General features: G+C 51.9%; 2 protein-coding genes and 1 long non-coding RNA gene across 14 annotated transcripts in view; 1 reads left to right on the plus strand and 2 right to left on the minus strand.

The window, feature by feature from the left end:
• LOC135970743 (uncharacterized) overlaps positions 1 to 8,661 on the minus strand; it is a 29,658-nt gene extending 20,997 nt beyond the window's left edge. The window contains exon 1 of the long non-coding RNA XR_010586603.1: positions 8,523 to 8,661. This is a non-coding gene — a long non-coding RNA (uncharacterized lncRNA). The remainder of the gene's footprint in view (positions 1 to 8,522) is intronic.
• Positions 655 to 16,255, plus strand: SH2D2A (SH2 domain containing 2A). 10 transcript variants are annotated; one of them, XR_012435162.1, is made up of 9 exons: positions 655 to 795; positions 1,377 to 1,465; positions 2,247 to 2,431; positions 3,175 to 3,264; positions 3,453 to 3,621; positions 7,677 to 7,823; positions 8,142 to 8,281; positions 10,126 to 10,296; positions 10,897 to 11,225. XR_012435162.1 is itself a non-coding variant. In XM_005541401.4 (9 exons), the coding sequence occupies exons 1-8, from the start codon at positions 762 to 764 to the stop codon at positions 10,291 to 10,293; spliced, it is 1,170 nt and encodes a 389-aa protein (XP_005541458.3). In that variant the 5' UTR covers positions 655 to 761; the 3' UTR covers positions 10,294 to 10,296; positions 10,897 to 11,225. The 10 variants fall into 10 exon arrangements, 9 of the variants coding, with proteins under 9 accessions (XP_005541458.3, XP_073896698.1, XP_005541460.3 ...); XM_005541401.4 differs by having other exon boundaries at positions 7,994 to 8,281; XM_074040597.1 differs by having other exon boundaries at positions 2,259 to 2,431; positions 7,994 to 8,281.
• Positions 16,256 to 16,697: 442 nt separating this feature from the next.
• Positions 16,698 to 23,488, minus strand: part of PRCC (proline rich mitotic checkpoint control factor) — a 31,962-nt gene continuing 25,171 nt past the window's right edge. For all 3 annotated transcript variants that reach the window (XR_012435128.1, XM_045361190.3, XM_005541405.5), the window contains 3 exons: positions 20,747 to 20,890; positions 18,204 to 18,269; positions 16,698 to 17,145 (listed from right to left, as the gene is read on the minus strand). Coding sequence is in view for 2 of the 3 variants with exons in the window: in XM_045361190.3 (XP_045217125.1) it covers positions 17,059 to 17,145; positions 18,204 to 18,269; positions 20,747 to 20,890 (297 nt within the window). In the remaining variant the exon portion in view is untranslated. The remainder of the gene's footprint in view (positions 17,146 to 18,203; positions 18,270 to 20,746; positions 20,891 to 23,488) is intronic.

The following is a 23,488-nucleotide window of genomic DNA, read 5'->3' on the forward strand; positions in this document are numbered from 1 at the left end:
TCCTGCCTCAGCCTCCTGAGTAGCTGGGACTACAGGCGCCCACTACCACGCCCGGCTAATTTTTTTGTATTTTTTTAGTAGAGACGGGGTTTCACCGTGGTCTCGATCTCCTGACCTTGTGATCCGCCCGCCTCGGCCTCCCAAAGTGCTAGGATTACAGGCGTGAGCCACCGCGCCCGGCGACTCATAGATTTCATATGTCCTCAAAAAGTCCTTCCAGAAGTCTAACCCACATCCTTCCTGTTGCAGCCCTGCCCCCTCCCTTCCTCATGTCTCCTCAAAGCATGACCCATAAGCACCTTGTGTGGCTTATCCTTGAGGCTGACATCCCCATTCCCACTGCTCAGAATAGGCCAAGAGGCAGAGTGGGAGATTTTTCAGAGAGAAAGAAATAGAAGTCAAGAGAGATGAGAGAGAGAGAAAGGGAAGTTCTAGTTTGGGGTGAGGGAGCAGAGAAAGAATCTGGAGGGATGAAGGTCAGGTAGCAGTAAGGACTTCCTAACACCTAAACACAGAGTGACACAGATACCCCCCACCGCTATACCACCACTATCTACAGCTGCGTGGCTTCCGGGGGTGGGACAATCGTCTTAAGGCTTTCCATGACGTGGGTCCTCTGCCAGAACTAAGGCTGTGGGTAAGGCGACATTTCCTGCCCCTGGGGCCAGGGTGAAAGGAGAGATGAAGAGTTGCTGAGTGTGCACACCTTTCCAGAGCACATACACACACCCTGCTCTGGGATCCCTTGTCAGGCTGCCCCCATGGAGTTCCCCCTGGCCCAGATATGTCCCCAAGGTAAGTGTGAAGTTGAAGGATATGGGTGGGAGGGGGCACCAAGACCCCCATCCCCCTGCCCTCCCTCCTGGGCTTGAGCTCCCACTTCAGGGATGAGGGGCCCCACTCTAAGCCAGAGCTGGCAAGGCTGAGAGGCAGGGCGACCACAACCCCGCCTGGGGCTCCGTGCCCACTCATCCCTGAGGATAAAGGTGACAGGGTTTTTTGAGCGCTTCTCAGAGAGGAGAGAGGAGGGAGCAGGAGGATGAAGGGAGGAGGAGGCAGAAGATCCTGGACCAGAAGAAGGGCCTGCCCTGAAGTGATCTGCCTCCCTGGCCATCCGAAGGCCAGCCTGGCTCCCATCTTCTCCTTCTAGGCACCTGGTGTCCCTGACAACCTCCTCTGGCAGCATTAGCCCCCCTCACGCCCCCTTGGCTACTTATCCTCATGCCTGAGAAACTCCCCTGCTGCCCTTCTGCGTTTTTCCTGTCATTAAGACTGTCCCAGCCCTACAGATCCCTGAACCTGGGAGGAGGGGTGGGAGGCAGAGATAGATACAGTCCCACTCTGAGAAACCCCGACAGCCCTCTTTGTGCTCACAGGGAGTCACGAAGCCCCCATCCCAACCTTCAGCACCTTCCAGATCACGGACATGACCCACAGGAGCTGCCGGAACCTGGGCTACACTGCGGTGGGTAGAAACCTGGGGCGGCAGCGGGGTGCAGCTCCCTCATCTCTCCCACCCTCCCATGGGGAAGGATTTGCAGATGGACAAAGGCCACCCCGAGAGAAGGCAGGAATGATCCGGGTCTGCCAACGGGCTGGGGCACAGAGGGAGAGAACGAAAATGGGGAGTACCTCCTTCATGCACTGAGTTGCCCACTCACTCCCGTGCTGCTCCTAGGCCCTCCGGAAGCTCAGGCAGAGTCCGCAGGTGACCAGGATGCAGCGCATTGAGTCCCAGAAGCAGGCATCTGCCCTCTGTGTCAGTGACCTTCATTCACCCGGTGCATTCCACGTCTCAGCCCTTCCCTCCCGCCCACTCAAGAATTTTCTCTGTGAACTAGCTCAGTCCCTCATATTGTGGAGTAAGCCCTCCCTCATTCTGGCCTTTAGCGTGACTTCCGGCATCATGTTCCTTCATCCTCCAGGCCAGGGAATGACTCTATCCATCTGGAAGGCTGTGCTGCCTTTCCCGTCCCTCCTGGAGCACAGTGTGACAGCTCACTGCTGCTGGATTAAAAGCCCTCAGGACCCAGAGGGCAGAGGAAGGAGAGTCTCTGGAAGCCAGAACAGCTGGAGCTGAAGAAGGGATTTAAGTTAGACTTTAGGAAGGACTTTCTGGGCAATTGTACCCTAAAATAGACAGGAGAGGCTGGGTATGAGGAAAAGAAGGTGGCAGGTGGATCAAAGTCAGGAGAAGGCCCACCCATCATGCTGCTTCCCCCTCCTTGAACTCTTCCCTGATCCAGGCATCTCCCCAGGCCCTGGAGGCTGCCTCCATCCCAGGGAATGCTGAGAGGGCAGAGGAGGTGCCTGGAGAAGGAAGCCTGTCCCTGCAGGCGGAGACCCGGGCTTGGTTCCAGAAGACCCAGGCCCACTGGCTCCTGCAGCATGGGGCAGCCCCTGCCTGGTTCCATGGCTTCATCACCCGGAGGTGAGTCATGGAGGAGGAAATTGGCCCAGACAGGGGCAGGGCAAGTCCTGGGTCTGGGTCCTGCCACCTGCCAGGAATAGATGAAGGCTCCCACTTCTACCAGTCTGGAGCAGATGGAGGTGCCCACTCCAGGCTCCCACTCCCAGAGTTTTCTAGGCCTTTCACTGAGGCATCTCTCCAGGGGAGATCATTGGAGAGGCTCCAGTCCAGGCCTCTCTGTGCCTCAGCTTCCTCTCTCTAGGCCCCATTATCCTCCTGTCCCTAAGGCCTCAAATGCTGGTATTTTCCACCTCTCTCTCCCTCCAGGCTTACTCCATCTTTATCTCCCAGGCCTCTTTTCTTCCACCCTTGCAGATCCTCCCTCCTCCATTTCTCAGCCTCATTTCTCCCTATCTCTTTGTTCACCTCCTCAGTTCAGTTTTGACTTCGGAAATCTGGAAGTCCAACTACTTTCCCATCTCTGTTGCTGCAGTAGCAGCCCCTACAGGCTGCCCTTCCAGGATGAGGCCAGGGGAGGAAGCGGGGGGTCTCCTGAATGGGACCCCTGGCCCCTGTCCACCCCTAGTCCCTGCAGCGGGAGAACAGCTCCCACATGCTCTCTCTCCCCATCTCAACCCTAGCCTTTCTCTAGCCGCTCCAGCATGCTTGCTTGGGGGTAAGGGTTCCTCGTGAGAGCTGGGGAGACAGAGGCGAGGCTGGAAGTGTCAGAGCAGGTTTCGGCCCCCTCTCTCCGTCACCCACAGGGAGGCAGAGAGGCTGCTGGAGCCCAAGCCTCAGGGATGCTACTTGGTGCGGTTCAGCGAGAGCGCGGTGACCTTCGTGCTGACTTACAGGTGAGGGGCGAGGCCCCGCGCCGGGCGACCGAAGGCGGGGCTCGGGAGGGGCGGGGCTTGGGTCTGATCCCAGGAGGAGCCGAGGTTTTAGCTCAGTTCCCGGGCTGCTGAAAGTGGGGGTCGCGCCTCGCGCTGGTGGCCCTGGCCGAGGAGTGGGAGATAGTCTGATCCCTAACGGCGCCCTCCAGGAGCCGGACTTGCTGCCGCCACTTCCTGCTGGCCCAGCTCGGGGACGGGCGCCACGTGGTGCTGGGCGAGGACAGCGCCCACGAACGGCTGCAGGACCTGCTGCGGCACTACACGGCGCACCCGCTCAGCCCCTACGGGGAGACGCTCACCGAGCCGCTCGCCCGCCAGGTACGCGCCCCGGGCCCTGACCAGAGAGCCCAGGGTCTCAGGCCAGCGCCCCCTCCCCGCCCCCCGACTCAGAGCCCAGGCGCAAGACGCGGCACCAGGCACTTTCTCATCCCAAAACACCACCCGGGCATGCCTCCCTTATCCAGGCATCTTCATCTTCGTGAGAGGGTGGCAGGCCCTTCGAGAAATATGAGTGCTGGGGGGTCCCTCCTTAAGAGACAAGCCCAGCCACACGGAGACAGAGGGGCAAGGAGAGACCAGGGGCACACAGAGTCATTTGGGGTTTTTTGTTTTGTTTTGTTTTGTTTTAGACAGAGTGTCGATCTGTCTCGCAGGCTAGAGTGCAGTGGCGCGATCTTTTCTCCCTGCAAACTCCACCTCCCGGGTTCAAGTGATTCTCCCGCCTCAGCCTCCTGAGTCAGCTTCCCCTCTCCAGGCCCCATTATCCTTCTGTCCCTAAGGCTTCGAATGCTGGTGTTTTCCATCTGGTATTTTCAGTTTTGACTTCTGAAATCTGGAAGTCCAACTACTTTCCCATCCCTGTTGCTGCAGTAGCAGCCCCTGCAGACTGCCCTTCCAGGATGAGGCCAGGGGAGGATGCAGGGGTCTCCTGAATGGGACCCCTGAGTAGCTGGGATTACAGGCATGAGCCACTGCGCCCAGCCTAGAAGTCATTTGTTTTTAATATAAGAGATATTTACGGAGTACTTAGGGCCTACCAACTGCTGGCAGGCCCTGAGAATAGACCCATGAACAAGACAGACAGATGGGTCTCAAACTCACAAAGCCTACTTTCCAGCAGTAAAAATGGACAAGTAATAGAAATCCAGTGTGGAGAATGTGATTCAGAAGGAAATACAGGGTACCGTTTAGCCTAGCAGGCAGTGGTGCACAAGTTCAGGCAGTGCTGAGGGACCACTGGGTGCCACGCAACCTTCTGGGCACTGGAAAAATAGCAGTGAACTTAAAGGACTGGAATATCTCTGCCTTCAAGAGCTTCCATTCTAGAAGGAGGAGGCAGACAAGTGAGTAATACAGAAAACAAGCGAAGAAGACAGAGTCTGTCTAGTAATGATAAGTACACACTGACAAGAAAACCAAACAGCTCCACCAGCAGCTCCACCTTCTAGGCAGACCCAGCCTCCAGCCCTCATGCCTCCTGGAGGCACCCACCTCTGCTACCCTGGCCCAGGCTGCCATCATTTCATGTGAAATATTGTTGAAGAGTGACAGGGTTGGGGCTGTTCTACACAGGGTGTCAGGGAAGGTCACTCTGGTAAGTGGACATCTGAATAGAGGCCTGTATGAAATAGAAGAGCCATGCAGACAACTGGAGGAAAAGCATTCTCGGCAGCGGGCACAGCAGGTGCAAAGGCCCTGAGGCAGGAGGAGACTTGCTGTGTCTGAGGAATGATGGGAGCAGAGAGGAAGCTAGCATGGGTGGATCCAGTGACTGAAGGATAGAGAAGTAGGAGATGAGATCAGAGGGGTGAGGGAGGGGGGCCCTGTAGACTCTTGTATGCATTTGGAGTTTTATTCTGAGCGAGACAAGATGGCATTGGAGAGTTACAAGCTGAGGGGTGACATGGCCTGGCAAGTTTCGGGAGAGGCAATATTTCACATGAAATGATGGCAGCCTGGGTCAGGGTAGCAGAGGTGGCTGCCTCCAGGAGGCGTGAGGAGGGCGGAGGCTGGGTCTCCTTAGAAGGTGGAGCTGCTGGGTTTTTGCAGGATTGGATGAGGAGTGTGAAAAGATGGACTTGTCATTGACTGAGACGAGGAAAGTTCTAGGAGGAACATGTCTGGGCAGGGGGGCAGGGTCAAGAGTTCTGTTTTTCTACACATGCAACTCAGCATGGAGATGTCAAGTAGGCAGCTGGAATTCAGAGTCGGGACTGGGACAAAGGGATGGGCTGCAGACAAATATTGAGAGTCACCAGCACTCAGAGGGACTCTAAAACCTTTAGGAGGGGTGAAATCTCACTCAAAAGTCAGTGTAGTTAGGAAGGAAATGAAGCCCAAGTATCCAGCATTTAGAGGTTGCAGAAATGAGGGTGAACTGACAAAGAAAATTGAGCAGAGCACTCAGAAAGAGAGGAGAAAAGCCAGAGTGTGATGCTCTGGAAGCCAAGTGAAGAAAGTGAGTGAAGGTGGGTGAGGGCAGAGGGTGCAATTGACACTGGGTTTGACAGAGAGGAGGTCACTGGTGACCTAGATGAGGAGTTTCACAGAACTTGATTTGGGTCAGTTAAAACAAGTGGGGACAGTGACTGTGGTCACTGCCTCTTTTGTGAGGAACAGGCAGAGACCTGAGATTCATAGAGCATGGGGAAGTCTGGGGGTGAGGAGGAGCCAGCCTGATCTGAGAAGGCTGAAGGCAGAAGTGTAGAAGTCTGAGGTCACACAGAGTCTTGTCACTCAAGCTCTCGGATTCTGACTTATCCTGGGGCAATGGGTAACCACCCAAGGATTGCTAGGGGAGTTTCTGTAAGATTGCTCTGCTCGAAGACTGGAGAGTGGGTTGGAAGGGCAAGACGATGCAGGGGGAGGAGTCAGGAGGCCTCAACTAGGGTGCTGGCCGTGTGCATGCAGAAAAGTACACAGATGTGAACAATATTTAGACAGCAGAAGGAGCAGGACTTGTGTTTTATTTCATGTCGAGAGGGAGGAGGTGGAGGCATCAAGGCTGACTCCTAAGGTGCTGTTTCGGCAGCAGGGTGGAGGTGCTACTTTTTATTCAGGAAGGAGATGCTGAGAGAGGAGGGGGTTAGGGCAGGAAAAGGAATTCTTTGGATTCCATAGTACACCTGCAGTACACCTCCCGATGGAGACGTGCACTTGGTGGATTGCAGGAGCACAAGAAAAGCCCTGTGACCTTAGCCTACACTGGCAGCAGGCATGGGGACAGCATTCATGGACCAAGGGCTAATACTGAACTAAAAACCCACCGTCTGTGAGATGGAACCATCCCACATGGGGCTCCTCTCTCCCGAAGTGGTCTCTGCCCTTAAAAATTTTAGCTTATGGCCAGGTGCAGTGGCTCACATCTGTAATCCCAGCACTTTGGGAGGCCAAGGTGGAGGATCACTTGAGGTCAGGAGTTCGAGACCAGTCTGGCCAACATGACAAAACCCCATCTCTACTGAAAAATACAAACATTAGCTGGGTGTGGTGGTGGGTGACTGTAATCCCAGCTACTTGGGAGGCTGAGGCAGGAGAATCTCTGGAACCCAGGAGGCGGAGGTTGCAGTGAGCCGAGATTGTGCCACTGCACTCCAGCCTGGATGACAGAATGAGACTTGGTCTTAAAAACAAAAACAAACAAACAAAAAACCTTCAGCTTATATCTCCATAAATTAACCAGCGGTACAGAAATAAACACAAGCACAGCTGTCATGGAGATTGGTCCCCATGCCAATAATTTTTCAGCTAAAGATGTGTAAAGCCATGTTGCAGCTTCACAACCACAGGCACAAATGGAATCTGGCCTTGCCCTGTGATCCAGATGAAATTAAGTTTAATGCAGCCAAGTGTGGTGGCTCACACCTGTAATCCTAAAACTCAGGAAGGCTGAGGTGGGAGGATCATTTGAGCCCAGGAGTTCAAGACCAAGCCTGGGCAATATACTGAGACCCCATCTCTACAGAAAATGAAAACACAGTTAGCCAGGGTGGTGGTGCATGCCTGTAGTCCCAGCTACTTGGGAGGCTGAGGCAAGAGGATAGCTTGAGCCCAGGAGATCAAGGCTTCAGCGAGCTGAGACTGCACCACTACACTTCAGCCTGGGCAACAGAGCGAGACTCTATCTGAAAAAAAGAAAAACTTTAATGCTAGATATGGCCTGTGACCAGAGCTTACCACCGCCTCCATCCGACCCTGGGTCTCCTCACCGTCGCCACCCCCTCTTCCTCATCCGGGAACCCAGCCCAGGCCAAATTTCTGTGCCCCTCCCCCTTCTCCCATCCTCCACTTAGACTGGATTATTTTGTCCTCCTGATCACCTCCCCCTCCCCAATGCTCCACCAAGTCCCTCAGACCTCCTTTTTTCCCAGCAGACTCCTGAGCCTGCAGGACTTCCCCTGAGGACCGAAGAATCAAACTCTGGAAGCAAAAGCCAGGACCCAAACCCCGAATACAGCCCAATCATCAAGCAGGGGCAAGCCACAGTCCCAATGCAGAAAGAAGCGGCCGGGGAGAAGGAGGTATTGGGTTGGAGGGGCTGAGGGAGCTGGAGGACAGGCCTGCGAGGGGGTGCAGGCAGCGGGGAGGAGGAGGGGCCTAGCGGGGGCAGAGGCTCAGGCTGGGACTTATGATGGGGCTTTAACCCTGCCTCCCTCACCCCACTCCTCCCTGGCCTCACCTTCTCTCCCAGCCCTCCCAGCCACTCAGGCCCAAGCCTCCCATCCCTGCCAAACCTCAGCTGCCCCCAGAAGTTTACACGAGCCCTGTTTCACGACGCCTCCCGGCCCCACCCCCCAAGCCCTCCAATCCTATCTACAACGAGCCTGATGAACCCATAGCCTTCTACGCCATGGGCCGGGGCAGCCCCGGGGAAGCCCCCAGCAACATCTATGTGGAGGTGGAAGATGAGGGCCCACCTGCCACCCTTGGGCACCCTGTCCTACGGAAGAGCCGGTCCAGGCCTGTCCCAGGAGGCCAGGTAAACTGGGAAAGGTGCAGGGAAAGGTGGGGTCGAGAAGGTCTCCCTGCAGGTAGATGGGGGAAGGTGAAGGTGTTCAGAGTGGATGCCTGGGGCAGGGTAAGGGGCAGAGGTGTGAGGTGATGCGGGAAGGACAGAATGATCCAGGTGCCAGCCTCCCTTCTCCAGGCCCAGAGACTGCCCCCTCTTCTCCCCAGAGTCACTCAGACCTCATCTTTGTCAAACCCCCATGCCCTCCTACCTCACAGAGAAAACAGAGGCCCCCAGGCAGGGTGCCCCTTCACCTCCCCCATCGAGGCTTTTTTGATCTGTGTCCATCTTGTCCTGCAGGCCCTCTTCGGACACACCTGGGGCTGACCCCGCCCCGTGCCTCTCTGGCTCTCTCCCTTGGCCTTCACGGCCCTGCTGTCCTGGAGAAAAGGAGCACTTGGGGTCCCTTATTCAGAGGAGGGGGACTCTCCTCTCCCAGCTCCTTCTGTGTACTCCCTGTCTCCCTCTTCCTTCTCCCCAGACCTAAGTCTGCTTGCCTACCCTTCAAGTCAGTGCCTCATGCCATGGGTTAGCCCCAGCAGCCATCCCACCCTCTCCCTTGGTCTCTGCGGCCCTCCCAAAGCCCTTCCCCAGCCTCTCTCCTCAGACCCTTCCCCACCCTCCCTCCCTGCTGGTGCCCCAGGCTCCCCGCTCAGCCTGAGCTTGCTTGTCCTCACCCACACCCCTGCCAACGCCTGCTGTCCTAGAGCTGACGTCACCCGTCCATATCTCCATCCAAACTTCTCTCCAAGCTTCTGGTCAGTTCCCCTCAGCATCCCTCAGCCCTTCAAACTCAACACAGCCAACACCACTCTCACCCTTGCCCTCCAAACAGCTCGGTCCCATGTTTCCTGTCCTGACTGCTAAGTCTCTAGCCACCCAGCTAGCCAAGTCAGAATCCCAGGGCTCCCTCAGCACTGCTCCTTCTTCACTCCCCCGGTAAGCCACTCATTCATGCTGGATCTCTTCCTAAGTATATTTTTCCTTTCCCCAGCTCCAGCCTCCATCATTGGGGTCTGGCTTTGTCACCGAGGCTGGAGTGTAGTGGCACAATCATAGCTCACTGCAAACTTGAACTCCTGGGTGCAAGTGATCCTCCCGCCTCAGCTGAGATTACAGGCTCGAGCCACCTCGCCTGGCTCCCAAGAGCTTCTTACCTGGTTTCCTAACCACCATACTTGCCACTTCTGATCCACTCTGCACCAAAAAAGCCAGAATGGTCTTGCTGAAGCAGCTGCCTGGCCCGTGATGCACTCTAGACTTGGGTGAGGGGGGTCTCACCTCCTTAGCGTTACCACCAGCCGCTCCCATTCTCCTAGAATGATTCATATTTCTCTAAACCAAGTGGTTTCAAGCCTCCTGGGGTTTGCACCCACCAGTATCTCTGCCTATAGCGACTTCCTGCAAGCTCATCCTCCCGCTGCCTGGCAACTTTCTAATCATCCTTCAAGACCAGCTTTCCCTTCTCAGAGGCCACAGAGGCCACCCCCTGTGCCTTACACACACCTGCCATGACATTGATCACATGAGACACCCATCTCTTCCCATCTCCTTCTCTCTGTCCCTTCCCTAGTTTAGAGTGTGAGCTCCCTGAAGGGAGGGCTGGGACTTACCCATCTGTTTCCAAAGCACCCAGCCCAGTGCCTGGCACAGAGCAGGTGCTCAGGAGATGTCTGTTGAATTAATGAATGACAGGAGTTTATACACCCTCTCTGGAAGCCAAAGTCTGTTCAGATCAGATGTCTTGAGACTGCAGGTTCACCTAGGAGGCAGAGGGTAGAGGGTGTGACCTAGAACTGTCCTTCTCTCTGCAGAATACAGGTGGCTCCCAGCTGCATTCTGAGAACTCTGTGATTGGGCAAGGCCCTCCCCTGCCCCACCAGCCCCCACCCGCCTGGAGACACACCCTCCCCCACAATCTTTCTAGACAGGTGCTTCAGGACAGAGGACAGGCATGGCTCCCCCTTGGGCCTCCTCAGTAGGCGGTAAGTCTGAGCTTGGTGAGGATAACTTGGAGTATAAGGTCCAGAGACCCTCACACACACCTGGCACCCTTCTCAGGAAATGTGGATGGAATAAACCATAGTTGATCAAAGCTGGAAAGGACCTCAGCTATCATCAATTGCAAGGATGGCAAAGAGGTGTCATCTTGCATGCCAACTACAATCCATCGGTCGTGGCTGCCTAGAGTGCTGCATTGGAAAGGATGTTAAGGTTATATCTGAACTCAGCAGAAAAAATCACATGATTGATTAGTGATGTCTGCCATGGGTAAGGGTGGGAGGATGAGCAGCATTACATTTGTCCTTACTGATCAAATTCAACTCCCTCACTATGCAGAAAAGAAAACATAGCCTGAGAGGCACAGTGACTTGGCCAAAGTCAAGGACTAGAACCCAGGCTTCCTGATTCCCCGTTTAGTACTCTGTTCCTTACCACACATCCACAAACTCCAGTCCATAGGAAACATCAGAGAGTTCCTCAAACAGGAAGTCTGGCCACTTTCCAGAGTTCTACTGCATGGAGGCCTGGGTGCTTGCTGGGTCCCCTCCTGTGGATCCTGGCTTAACTCTGTCCCCCGACAGGTCCGGCCTGACCCCCAACAAAGAAGCCTGGAGGTCAGAGAAGAAAATGTGGAGCCTGCTCCCTCCTAAGAGATCCCAAGAATCCAATGGCTCAGTCCTTGATGATCTAAGACAGCAAAGAAGTGTGCGAGGAGGGCCCTGCTGGCTCTCACTGTCCTGGTTTCTCCTCCTGGAGTCTAATTTCCTTGGCCCTCTGAGCCTTTGAGTCTGGGCCCTGGTCCAATGCTGCTGTTGTCTGAGGAATGGTTTGGTGAGAACAGATGTTAGAACTTGTTTGTTGATTCTTGTCTGGCTAATAAATCATCACCAACTGCCTTCCCCTACAGGGATTCAAGTCCTCCAGGCTCCTTCTGTCTCTGTCTCTGACTCTCTCTCTCTCATACTGTGGAAGGCAAGGGGTTGAACTGCCACTGCAGTGAGGGTGGAAGGGCTTGAGGATTGACAGACACCAAGGCCAGGGACACAAGACTTCTGCAAAGTATTCCTTCTCTGGCTGGGATGGGTTGAGTAGGCAGGCAGGGACATAGGGGTGACTGCACCACTTGAGGCATAAAGAAAGAGGGGCAGAGAGCTGAGCAGTTGAAGGACAGCCCCTTCACCTCCTCTGCAACACCCCTGCCAAGTACAGAACTGGAGAGGAGGAAGATGTGTGTGTGAGCCCCTTAAGAGGACAGGAACCCCCTTGGAACTGGCTCCAGGCCTCTCATCTTCTTAGCCTCTTGGGCTTAGGCCCTTTGCCTCAATCAGGACCCCATTCTCTCCCATATCCCACTTGCTTCTCCCTTCTCTGCCCAGAACCACTTCAGAGCCAGCCTCCTGTTCCCATGCAAAGCTCTGGGGCTCTGGCGTATGCCCTGGGCCTTACTTTTGTCTCAGACTGGGGACTTCCTTTTTTTTTTTTTTTTTTTTTTAAGACAGGGTCTTGCTCTGTCGCCCAGGCTGGAGTATAGTGGCATGATCATAGCTCACTGCAGCCTTGAACTCCTGGGCTCAAGGGATCCTTCTGCCTTAGCCTCCCAAGTTGCTGGGACTACAGGTGTCTACCACCAAGCCCGGCTGGGCGTGGTGGCTCACGCCTGTAATCTCAGCACTTTGGGAGGCCGAGGTCGGCAGATCACCTGAGGGTCAGGAGTTTGAGACCAGCCTGGCCAATTTGGTGAAACCCCATCCATCTCTACTAAAAATACAAAAGTCAGTCAGGCGTGATGGCACATGCCTGTCATCCCAGCTACTCAGGAGGCTGAGGCAGGAGAATTGCTTGAACCTGGGAGGCAGAGGTTGCAGTGAGCCAAGATCACACCACTGTACTCCAGCCTGGGTGACAGAGAAAGACTCCGTCTTGGGGGAAAAATAAAAATAAATAAATAAATAAATAAATAAATAAATAAAAATTATAGAGAGAGGGTCTCACTATGTTGCCAGAGCTGGTCTCAAACCCCTGGCCTCAAACTATATTCCTGTCACAGCCTCCCAAAATGCTGGGATTAAAGGCACGAGCCACCATGCCCAGCCAGACAGGGGGCTTTCTAAGGCAGGGCAGTGTCTGCCCCTGGATCATCCTCAGGGCTCAGAGCAGAGACGGCCCCTCCAGAGCTGCCCAGGCCTGGGGACTCCTGTGGTCCCATCTGTGCAGCCTGTTCTTTTCACATTCATTCCTATAAGAGTCTAGTCCAGGCAATCAGCACCTGTCAGGGCCCCTGTACCTACCTGAGGCACAGGAATCTTCCAGACCATTTCCTTAAGCCACAGTCCCTAGGCCTGGGCACTGCCACCACCGCACCACCCCCAGCCTGGCCCAGGTGCCAGCTCCAGTGACTGGCCAATTCCCCTCCTTTCCACTCCAGTGCTAATCGGCTTAAGGAGAAATATGGTTGCTGAGTCAACAGAGTTGGGGTTCCACTTCCCTTCCCTTTGTTTAGACCTCAGATCTAAATGCCCTCCTGAGCAAGAGGAGAAGTGGGGAGAGAGGCAGAGGGGCAGGGAGGGAGGAGCAGAGGACTTTGCTGAAATCAGAGAGGAGGCTGAAAGTGCCAGAAAGGTCTCAGATTAGACGCATGGAGTCAGTTACCTCGTGGCTGATTCCTTGGGGCAGGGGAGGAAGCAGAAAAGAGTGGCGTATTTATTGTACAGCAAGAGACAGAAATCAGAAAGTCAGAAAATACATTTCCCCAGACTTTGGGGTGTAACAGAATGGGCAGGTGTGGGGAGGGGGCCAGAAATGCCTAGTGACCCACTTGGTGTTTCTAGAGGAGAAAGCCTGGGGCAGAACAGGGGCAGGAGCAAAGCCAGGGGCAGAGCAGGACCTAGGGACCCTCTTCTTCCTTCTGTGACTCCACAGAGCACGCAGTGGACACACCAAAGGGGTGGTGGAGCTCAGATGAACCTATGGCATCAAGAGCCCTGGGTCTGTTGTGGCGCTGTGCTAACTAGTTGTGCAACCTTCAGCAGGGGAACCCTTTTTCTGTGCCACTGCTCCCTCCATTCTTTATGCTGGAGATAATGCCTCATTGCACACACATGAGACCATGCAAGCGAAGGGCTTTGAAAAGCAGTACTGCTGGGTCTAGAAGGGACTTCAGAGACCCTTAATGACAGAGTTTTTGGCTCAACTAAAGAGGAAACTGAGGTCTAGAGAGGGGAGGTGACAGGGAGCCAAAGGCAGTAAGGCCCAGGGCCCAGATCTTGTCATCCCAACCCAGGGTTCCTCTTAATACCACGGGGCCCCTCCTAGGCTAAAGGATAAGGTCCCAGTCCTGCTGAGGGCCACAGCTGGAGGCCCAGCCCTGAAGACCAAGGTGGTGGAACCTCCCTCCCCTTCACGAGGGGCACCCCTGCACGATCCCGCTGACTTTACTCCTCCAAGCTGAGGCCTAGGGCTGCGGTGAGACCTCAGGAGGGAGAAGTTGAGTAACTTGTACAGGAAAAGTGAACTGGGGCGATTATGCTGAGCGAGACTCCACATGCCAAGAGGGGGAGGGCATTTCTCACCGACAGTCTTCCCATGGTCATTCCATCCCTCCTCCTGCCTCCTCCAGGTAGAGCCTCTCTGGCTGAGCCCACTGTTATATCTGTGAAAGGGCAACCTCTCACCCTGTCATAGCACATGGAAGACCTTGCTGTGAACAGAGAGCACGGCTCCCACTACAGGGTCCAGCTTTGTCCTCCAGCCCCTGCCCCTTCAGTTCCATGCCTTACCCTGATGGCTCTTTCCTGCTCCAGCCTCCCCTGAGCTGCCCCTTTCTTCCTATCTGCTCCCTCAACTAATGCAGCACAGTCTCAGTAAGGTGATCTGTAACTGGCTCAGGGGTTTCTCAGGGGGACTGAAGAGCTAACATCACATCCCATGAACCCACTCAGGGAGGGGTGGGGCTGGTCATCACTGAGTCCTCACCTGAAAGAAAGCTAAACTTAGGCCGGGTGCGCTGGGCGTGGTGGCTCATGCGTATAATCCCAACACTTTTGAGAGGCCGAGGCAGGTGGATCACCTGAGGTCAGGAATTCGAGACCAGCCTGGCCAATATGGTGAAACCCAGTCTCTACTAAAAATACAAAAAAATTAGCCGAGCGTGGTGGCATGCGCCTGTGATCCCAGCTACTCAGGAGAATCACTTGAACCCGGAAGGCAGAGGTTGCAGTAAGCCGAGATTGCACCACTGCACTCCAGCCTGGGCGACACAGAGAGACTCCACCTCAAAAAAAGAAAAAAGAAAAAGAAAGCTGAACCTAGAGGGAAAGGGGTAAAAAGGGGCAGACGGGAGCACGCAGCCCAGAGTTTTCCAGCATCCTTGCCACTTCCCCCAGGCCCCACTGAACTTTAACCACTCCTCCCTACATTGGGGCTTCTTGGACAGCGAGCTCAGCACCCCAGCTAGAGTGCAGATGTGGCTGGGCCCCTCCGAAGGGGCCAGTGGTGTTGCAGAGGCACTAAAACACCCTCATTACGACAACCACATCATCTCTGTGAGGGTTCTAAGTCTGATCCTTGCAGACCTCAGCTTCTCCAGCTCTACTGTCCTGGTCAATGTGACACTGCACATCCAGCTTTGCCCCCGCCCCACCAACATCTTCCAGGGCTAACTGGATCCATTTCTGACCAAGGCCTTCACACCTTTCTCCTTCTGCCCCTTGGCTGTTGCTGCCATGCTAATTTTAACCAAGTTATCACTCTTATTTCTCCCTCATTCTGTCTCTGTCTTCTGTTCATCAGAACTTGAGGCTACCACCTCCAGGAAGCCCTCCCAAATGAAGTCTATCCATTTTTAATTGTTAGTTATTTCTCAGCGACCAGGAAATTCCAACCACCAAATAAAATGCCACCTTTGGTAGGACTAAAAAGTGGCTTTAAAAAAAATGTGGCTTAAGCCTCTTGAGTGAACTGAAGGAAGTGGGAGGCAAGAGGACCCTTATAGATATCTAGCCCAATTCTGTCCATTTCCAGAAGACCAGGGAGTCTCCCTCTCACCATCTTCTGCCTCCCAGCCCAGAGCACTTCCAGCTACATCATGACACAGCCCCTAAAATGAGAAAGTTGAATTACTGAATCCCAGGAGTGTGGCGACTCATATGGTTACGGCTGCATCTGTAGCATACTGGATATAAGAAAGGAAGCACTGGATTCATTGGAACCTAAGGTTTTAGGCCCTGCTGAGCACACCTCACCACCTGTGACACCCCAGAGGGGCAGATCTCAGCCCTGACCCCCAGTGCCTCTGTGAACACTGGGAGCATGGTAGGGCTGAAGCTCCTTGCTGAAGTCTTAACTGGCTGCACAGATCTGGACAACTACAGCCTGAGTGTCCCTGTGGGATGCAGGAGCCCTGTCTGGCTCCAGCCCGAAGTAGGTCAGATTTCAGATAAGCGGGTGGTTTTCCTGTAAGTGATGAAACCTTCTCTGTGCTTAATGAGAAACAGACTCCTCAACTTACCCCAGCACACAAAACCAGAAGCTTGGTGAGGTTTCTAACTTCTGCCTCTTCCTTCCCATCCCCAGGTCTCCACCACATACCTCAAATGCCCCAATGGCCTTAGCCTCCCCTCTCTGTCACCAGGACTGCCAAACACTAATTCTTCCCAGTGTTTTCCAGCAACAGTACCCTCAAGCGTCTATTTCTGGTCAACAGCTCCTCCACCTGACATCCAAGGCTCTCTTGCAGGAGTTCCCTCAACGCTACTTTCCTGCAGGAAACCACAGCAGCTAAGCCCTACTGGAATCCTGATACCCTTAGCCATATTTTTCAGTGGTGGTTTGCAGTATGAGTTGCACATTGTTTTTGGAATTATGCCATCTGTCTTGTCACTTCTGAGCGTCACAGTGCATTACAGATAATTGGAGTCTATAGACCCTGTACCTCCTTTCTTCAACAAAGGCTAGGGCTCTGGACGTCTCCAAGGGTATCTCTGGCACCCAAGTTCAATGTGAAGCTTCCAAACCAATCCAGACCAATGGACTACCAGTGTCAATCTGAATTATCTTTAGGGACAGGGATTTTGCCACTTTACCTCTTGCTGGATAGGATTTTTATGTCTGACAACTATTTTGTGCTACTGAAAAAACCTCCTGACTTCACCCAGTCTCCAGAGGTACCTGAGATAAGCAATACATATTTGGGACCACAGGTCTCTCTGAAAATCATCCCACCTCATATAAAGTTGTGCATACCATTTCTAGGGTTTTCAATGGCCACAAACACAGATAGACGGTGGATACAGAGAAAAAATAGCAAAGCAATCAGGCAGCTCAAGATCATTTGGAAGGTGCTTTATACAAGGTAAACACAAATCCAGAGACAGGGCAGGCAATGTTTGTCAGACTGAATGTTTTATTTCAACAGACATCCCTGGTTTAAAAAAAAAAAAAAAGTGGTGGTGGGGAGGGTTCAACATTTCATCACACCTGACAGGGAGCAAAACTCCCATCCCAGAACTCAGAGCCCCTTCAGAGGCATCACACAAGTCTTTGCTAGCTCCAGGACAGACAGGAGCTGAATTTTCTAACTTGTTAAGAAAAATCTATCAAATATGTTCATTCTCGCAGAGGCGAGGGCTGGGTCCTTGGGGAAAGAGATCCTGGGCTTAGAGCAGCTGCTGGGGTCCCAGAGGTGAAGCTGGGGGCCAGGCCAGCTGGGCTGGCAGGAGATCCTGGGAGCCATCAGTTCCAGAGCCCTAGAATCCATATTTGGCTTGGGTCTGACGGCGGCTGAGCTTGTTCTCCGACCAGGTGTTCTTCAGTTCCAGCTCCCGCTCCTTGGCCTGTGGCAAGGAAGAAGGGGAGGGGAGGGTCAAACCGGAATTCTGAGAAATGCTGTCCTCTTGCCTCTGTGAGCTTCCCAATGTAAAATCTTTCTCCTATCAAAATGATTATGGGGAAACTGCAAACTCCTTGAAAGACTTATCGAAGTAAAAGGGGAAGACCCCAAGAAAGCAAAGAAAAATCATTTCTTTGGAGAGTTATCAAGGTTTAAGCAGAATAAAGACTCAAGAATCCTGGTGCTTCCTCTAGTAGAATTAAAATTCAAAAGCTGAAGTGGGAAATGGGCAAATGAAAACTAGAATTTAGCATCTAAAAGGAAGAAAATCTGCTGCCTTAGACACCCAACCGGCAGAGTAGGAGAGGACAGCCTCAAAGGCTTGGATCAGTCAAAACAGAACACCAACAAACAATTGCCTGGCCTGGAGATGCAGTTTTGCAATTGTGTTGAAAACAGCGTGTAGTACCTTAGAAATTCAAACAATTTTAAAGTAATGACTGAAGCTGTGAAAAACTAGGAGGTGGCCAGGCACGGTGGCTCAAGCCTGTAATCCCAGCACTTTGGGAGGCCGAGACGGGTGGATCACAAGGTCAGGAGATCAAGACCATCCTGGCTAACATGGTGAAACCCCGTCTCTACTAAAATATACAAAAAAAAAAAAAACTAGCCGGGCGAGGTGGCAGGCACCTGTAGTCCCAGCTACTCGGGAGGCTGAGGCAGGAGAATGGCGTGAACCCGGGAGGCGGAGCTTGAAGTGAGCCGAGACCACACCGCTGTACTTCAGCCTGGGCGACAGAGCAAGACTCCATCTCAAAAAAAAAAAAAAAAAAAGAGAGTTTTATTCTAAGCACCTGCACCTGAATCTTATCTGCATTGAGACTGAAGCAGAGCAGGATAATTCTGAAAGATGTATCCCCTCCTAGTGGCCACTCTGAGAACAGCAGAGGATGCCTGCTGAAAGATGGTCCCTGGCATCTGGGTTTCTAACTCAAATTCAGCCTTCAAATTACCAGATTTACAGAGATCCTGCCTGAGCCAGAGCCCTCAGCTCTCTCTCACCTGATGAATAAGATATGTGATCTGGTGCTTCCGCCGCTGCTGGCCTGTTGGCTGCTCACCTTTCTTCTGCAAGAGAAGAAAACATACTCATTAACCCACAGGATGAAAGCAGAAGTTCCTCACGTGCCCAGATGGTGTGGTATTAGGGACTAAAAGCCAATTCCGCAGCCCAGATCCTGGGGGAGAAAAGTTGGAGCTGTTTTTACCTCTATATACTTACAAAGCCTTTATTTTTATTAAAGCCATTATACCAAAAAACCCAGCTCAGAACACTTGCCTGAAATAGCCTGCTAATATCCCCCACTAGACTGGAACTACTTTGAGGTCAGGACTGTCTTCTGCGTCTTTGGTAATCCCACCCTACCCCTAGCACCCAGCATGGGGCTCTGTCTGCTATGGACATCTGAGACCAGTTTTACTGCCTGCAATCAGTCTGAAACAGTTTGTGGGCCAGGGCACAGGTGACCTTCTGCCCCCCTGCCAGGTCCTCCCACAATCCCTGTGCCCATCTCCCTTCAAACCCTCTTCATCTCTGTCCTCTTCTCCCCAGTCAAGCCAGATGTCTAGCCTGTCTCCCACCTACTGCTTATCAAGCTCGCTCCCATCAATCACCTCTGGCTAAAACCCCCACCTTCCCCATTCTAGTAAGTGCCAGCAGTTTCCCTGGAATTAGAAATTTCACAATCACTCTACCTCTCCCCAGTCTTCCAGCCTCCGCCCGTAACTGCACTGAACCCGTAACCAAACTTTGATGCAAATGATTTACTGTCAAAGTCTATATTGGTCTGGGCTTTCATTCTGTGGTTTTTCTGTCCTCTGCCAGAGTTGTCTCAGACTAGAAGCTTCCTAATCATCTCCACCCAACTCCCAAAACTCCTCTCTAGAGTCTCCTCAGCACTTATGTAATCAATTTGCACTGTAATCATTTACACTCAAGTGTCCTTAAATCTCTTCTTCCCAACTATGCTGTCAACTCCTCAAGGACAAGGACCATATCTTTTTCTCCTTTTAACAAAATCTAGTTCAATATAATGAGACGGTGGCAAGAAAACTTGGAGATAGGAAAAGAGCAAATACTAATTGCTTGCTGCTATTTAATGTCATTTAATGTGACAGTTAAAGATGACATACATAAAACATCCAGCTCCATTCCTGGCCCACAGTGAGCATTAACAACAGTAGCTATTACTATGTGACTATGCTTCTCGACCCACAGTTGGTAGAGCATGCTCTCCTAAGTGGTTTTTCCAGTAAACAGTGATGGATCTATGCTGATCTAACCACAATCCTTTGCTCTGTCCTGTATGACCGCCAGCATTCAGTTAAAACAAACGGCTGGAGCTTGTATGGCCATCTGTGGCCATAGAACAAAGCAAAGCAAATGAGGGGAGGAAAAGGGAACAAAATCCTCGACCTTGGCCTTGCTGGTGCTGGGCTCAAGTCCAGGGCTTTTCCACATTTTCCCTCCTGTGGCAGGCTCATAAATGTCCACATTTGCTGTTCTCAGCTACTAGGTGAAGAAATGTTCATCATACTGACTAAAGACAACTAGGACAGAAAAGGCAGGAGTATAGTGCGGGAAATGTGATGAATAAAGGCACTGGAAAGACTACAGCTGGCTACAATCAATAATGAAGAGAACACAGAAGAGTTGCACACTCAGAATCTAGGGACTCCAGGATTTCTGAGGTTCTGTTGTGCTCACACCTCAAAGATGTGCTGAGCCAGGTCCCAGCTTGAAACAATGAACTAACTGGGGCCGGGTATAGTGGCTCATGCCTGTAATCCCAGCACTTTGGGAGGTCAAGGCCAAGGTGGGTGGATCACTTGAGGCCAGGAGTTCAACACCAGCCTGGACAATATGGTGAAACCCCAACTCTACAAAAAAATACAAAAATTAGATGGGTATGGTGGCATGCACCTGCAGTCCCAGCAACTCAGGAGGCTGAGGTGGGAGGATCACTTGAGCCTGGGAGGCAGAGGTTGCAATGAGCTGTGACTGAGCCAGTGCATGCCAGACTGGGCAACAGAGTGAGACTCTGAAAAACAAAACAAAACCAAAAAAAACCACCACCAAAAAATGAAAACAATTGGAACGAAGAAAGGAGAAAAGGAAGAAGGGAGGGAAGGAAATGAAGAAGACAGTATTTTAAAAGAATAAAAATTAAAACAAAAAAAAGCAAAAAACTTTAAATCAAGAAAAGGAAAGAAGGATCTGACTGTAGGGAAAGAGTAGAGTAGCTGTGGATTCTGTGCAGCCTGGGAAGGAGCCACAGCCACAGGCTGGAGTCCTCTCCAACTACTCAGTCTCAGCAACCAGACCTCCCATCCAGCTGGAGAGCTGTTAAACTCCCGCAAAGTTCTAGAGGGAAGGAGCTGCTGTATCTGTGAGGTTTGCTGCATACTCAAGTACCATAGGCAAAATGTGTTTACTAAAGGTGCTGTGACAATAACAATGGGGTGTGGGGTCTAGACAGGGAGTAAGACAAGATTTTGCTTTGCAGCCTCCCAAGTTGACCACTCAATAGACCGTTCCCACTTACTTTGCTGAATGACTTCATGGTTTTCTCTTCTGTCAATGACTTAGTCATCCATTGCTGGGCCCCACTGAGCTGGTCATCACCTTTAATCTCCACAAAGTTGATTTCTTCTCTCCCTCGGTTTCTCTTGCCCTGCAGCCGCTTAAACTAGAAAAGAAAAAAATGCAGGAGTCAGGAATCTGGGCAAGGGGGTCGGCAGATGTCACTAAAGAGCCAGAGTTTATGGAATGATTTTGTGACTCACCAATCCCAAGGCACCCTCAGTTCTTCTCTACGTCCTTTTACCCTGCCACCTACCAAATTCCCTTGATGCCAGATGAAAGGCTACTTGTACTCAGAACGTCTCTTGAACCCAGGAAAAGGGAAGCTAAGAGGTATCTCCAAACATGAATGACAACAGAGAACCAGTGGTATGAATTTGTACTCAAACAGTATCTGCCTACCACTATGCAATATATCCATGTAACAAACTGGCACATGTACCCCTGAATCAATTTTATTTTTAATATCTGCCTAAAAGGACTGCATACAATTTTCAAATTAAGAATTCAGGGCGGGCGCCGTGGCTCAAGCCTGTAATTCCAGCACTTTGGGAGGCCGAGACGGGCGGATCACAAGATCAGGAGATCAAGAACATCCTGGCTAACCAGGTGAAACCCCGTCTCTACTAAAAAATACAAAAAAACTAGCCGGGCGAGGTGGCGGGCGCCTGTAGTCCCAGCTACTGGGGAGGCTGAGGCAGGAGAATGGCGTAAACCCGGGAGGCGGAGCTTGCAGTGAGCTGAGATCCGGCCACTGCACTCCAGCCTGGGCGACAGAGCGAGACTCTGTCTCAAAAAAAAAAAAAAAAAAAAAAGAATTCAGAGCAGGCCGGGAACGGTGGCTCACAACTGTAATCCCAGCACTTTGTTTGGGAGGCCGAGGCAGGCAGATCACCTGAGGTCGGGAGTTTAATACCAGCCTGACCAACATGGAGAAACCTCGTCTCTACTAAAAATATAAAATCAACTAGGCGTGGTGGTGCATACTTGTAATCCCAGCTACTTGGGAGGCTGAGTCAGGAGAATTGCTTGAACCAGGGAGGCAGAGGTTGCGGAGAGCCGAGATTGCACCATTGCACTCTGGCCTGGGCAAGAAGAGTGAAACTCTGTCTCAAAAGAGTTTTCAGACTCAAAAAAAAAAAAAAGAATTCAGAGCAGGCCAGGCAGGGTGACTCACACCTATAATACCAGCATTTTGGGAGGCAAGGGTGGGAGGATCACTTGAGCCCAGGAGTTTGAGACAAGCCTGGGCAATAAAGTGAGACCCCATCTCTATAAAAAAATTTAAAAATTAGCCGGGTGTGGTGGTGCGTGCCTGTGGTCCCTGGGAAACACAGCAAGACTTTGCCTCTAAAAAAATAAAATTCCAAGCCCCAAAAAAACACAGAACTCCAGGATTTCTCCTTTAAAAATCAGTTCTTTGTCCATCTCTGTTCCTTCTAATTGTTCGGTATCACCGAATCAACAGACCCCACACCAAACTGGACATCAGAGACAAAGAATTGGGGCTGCATAGAAAAGGAGCCTCACACACACACACAGAGACTTAGCTTTAACTTCAAAAGTTTTTAAGGGTAAAGAAAAAAGAAAGCCCAGTAAACTTTCTAGGAGACTGCTACTCTTTCCTCTTCCCAAAAAAACAAAATGCAAACCACACAAGTCATCCAGAGGTGTGCCTCAAAGGTAATGTGGGTGAAGGAGAATAGAATTTTAAAACTCAGAAGCTTCAGTGAGACCCAGGTCCTGATCTCAACATTAGTGAGGCCTTCTATACTCACTCCACCTATAAGAAACTGACTTTTGCCACTAAGTGGGTTCTCAGCTGTCTCCTAGGCTTAGTTGGTTCCCAAAGAAACCAACTATCAAACCTGCCAAGAAGGAGATCCATAGGGAAGTGGATGAACAGTATCAAGCACAGGCAGAAGTATGCAAAGGGATGGACACCTTTCTGGGAAAAGGTAAGCAGAGAAGAATTATTTTTTATAAGAACCTCCATGGAAAGGTAGCACCCCCTATTTCTGCAGATCCCTCCTAATAGGCTGTGACTTCCCTGCAGATAAGATAGAACAGTACTTTATATCCCGAATAACGGCCTGAAAGTCACAGGACATTGTGCTTTTACCCTTCCTTTTGCTGAAGCTTGGGAAAGCTAGCAGCAGGGAGAGACCATTATGTGAAACACAAGGGTTATTTAACATAGCTTCTTGGTGCCTCCCCAGATCCATTCTCCTCTTCTTTAGTGTGAAAGAATCCAAAATTTTTGCTAGGCATATTACCACACAACTAATAAAACACTGCATTTCCTAGACCCCCTTAGAACTAGATATGGCCGGCTAGATGCGATGGCTCACGCCTGTAATCCCAGCACTTTGGAAGGCCAAGATGGGCTGATCACTTGAGGCCAGGAGTTTGAGACTAGCCTGAGCCAATGTGGTGAAACCCCATCTTTACTAAAAATACAAAAATTAGTTGGGCATGGTGGCACATGCCTGTAATCCCAGCTACTCCTACTCAGGAGGCTGAGGCACAAGAATCGCTTGAGCCTGGGAGGCAGAGGTTGCAGTGAGCTGAGATCGTGCCACCGTACTCGAGCCTGGGCGACAGAGCAAGACTCTGCTCAAAACAAACAAACAGAAAACAAAAAAACCCAAACAACTAGCTATGGTCACTTGAGCAGATTCTAGTCAGTGAGATCAAAATGGAC

Source organism: Macaca fascicularis, chromosome 1 (assembly GCF_037993035.2).
Source record: "Macaca fascicularis isolate 582-1 chromosome 1, T2T-MFA8v1.1".
In the NCBI taxonomy this organism is placed as follows: Eukaryota; Metazoa; Chordata; class Mammalia; order Primates; family Cercopithecidae; genus Macaca; species Macaca fascicularis.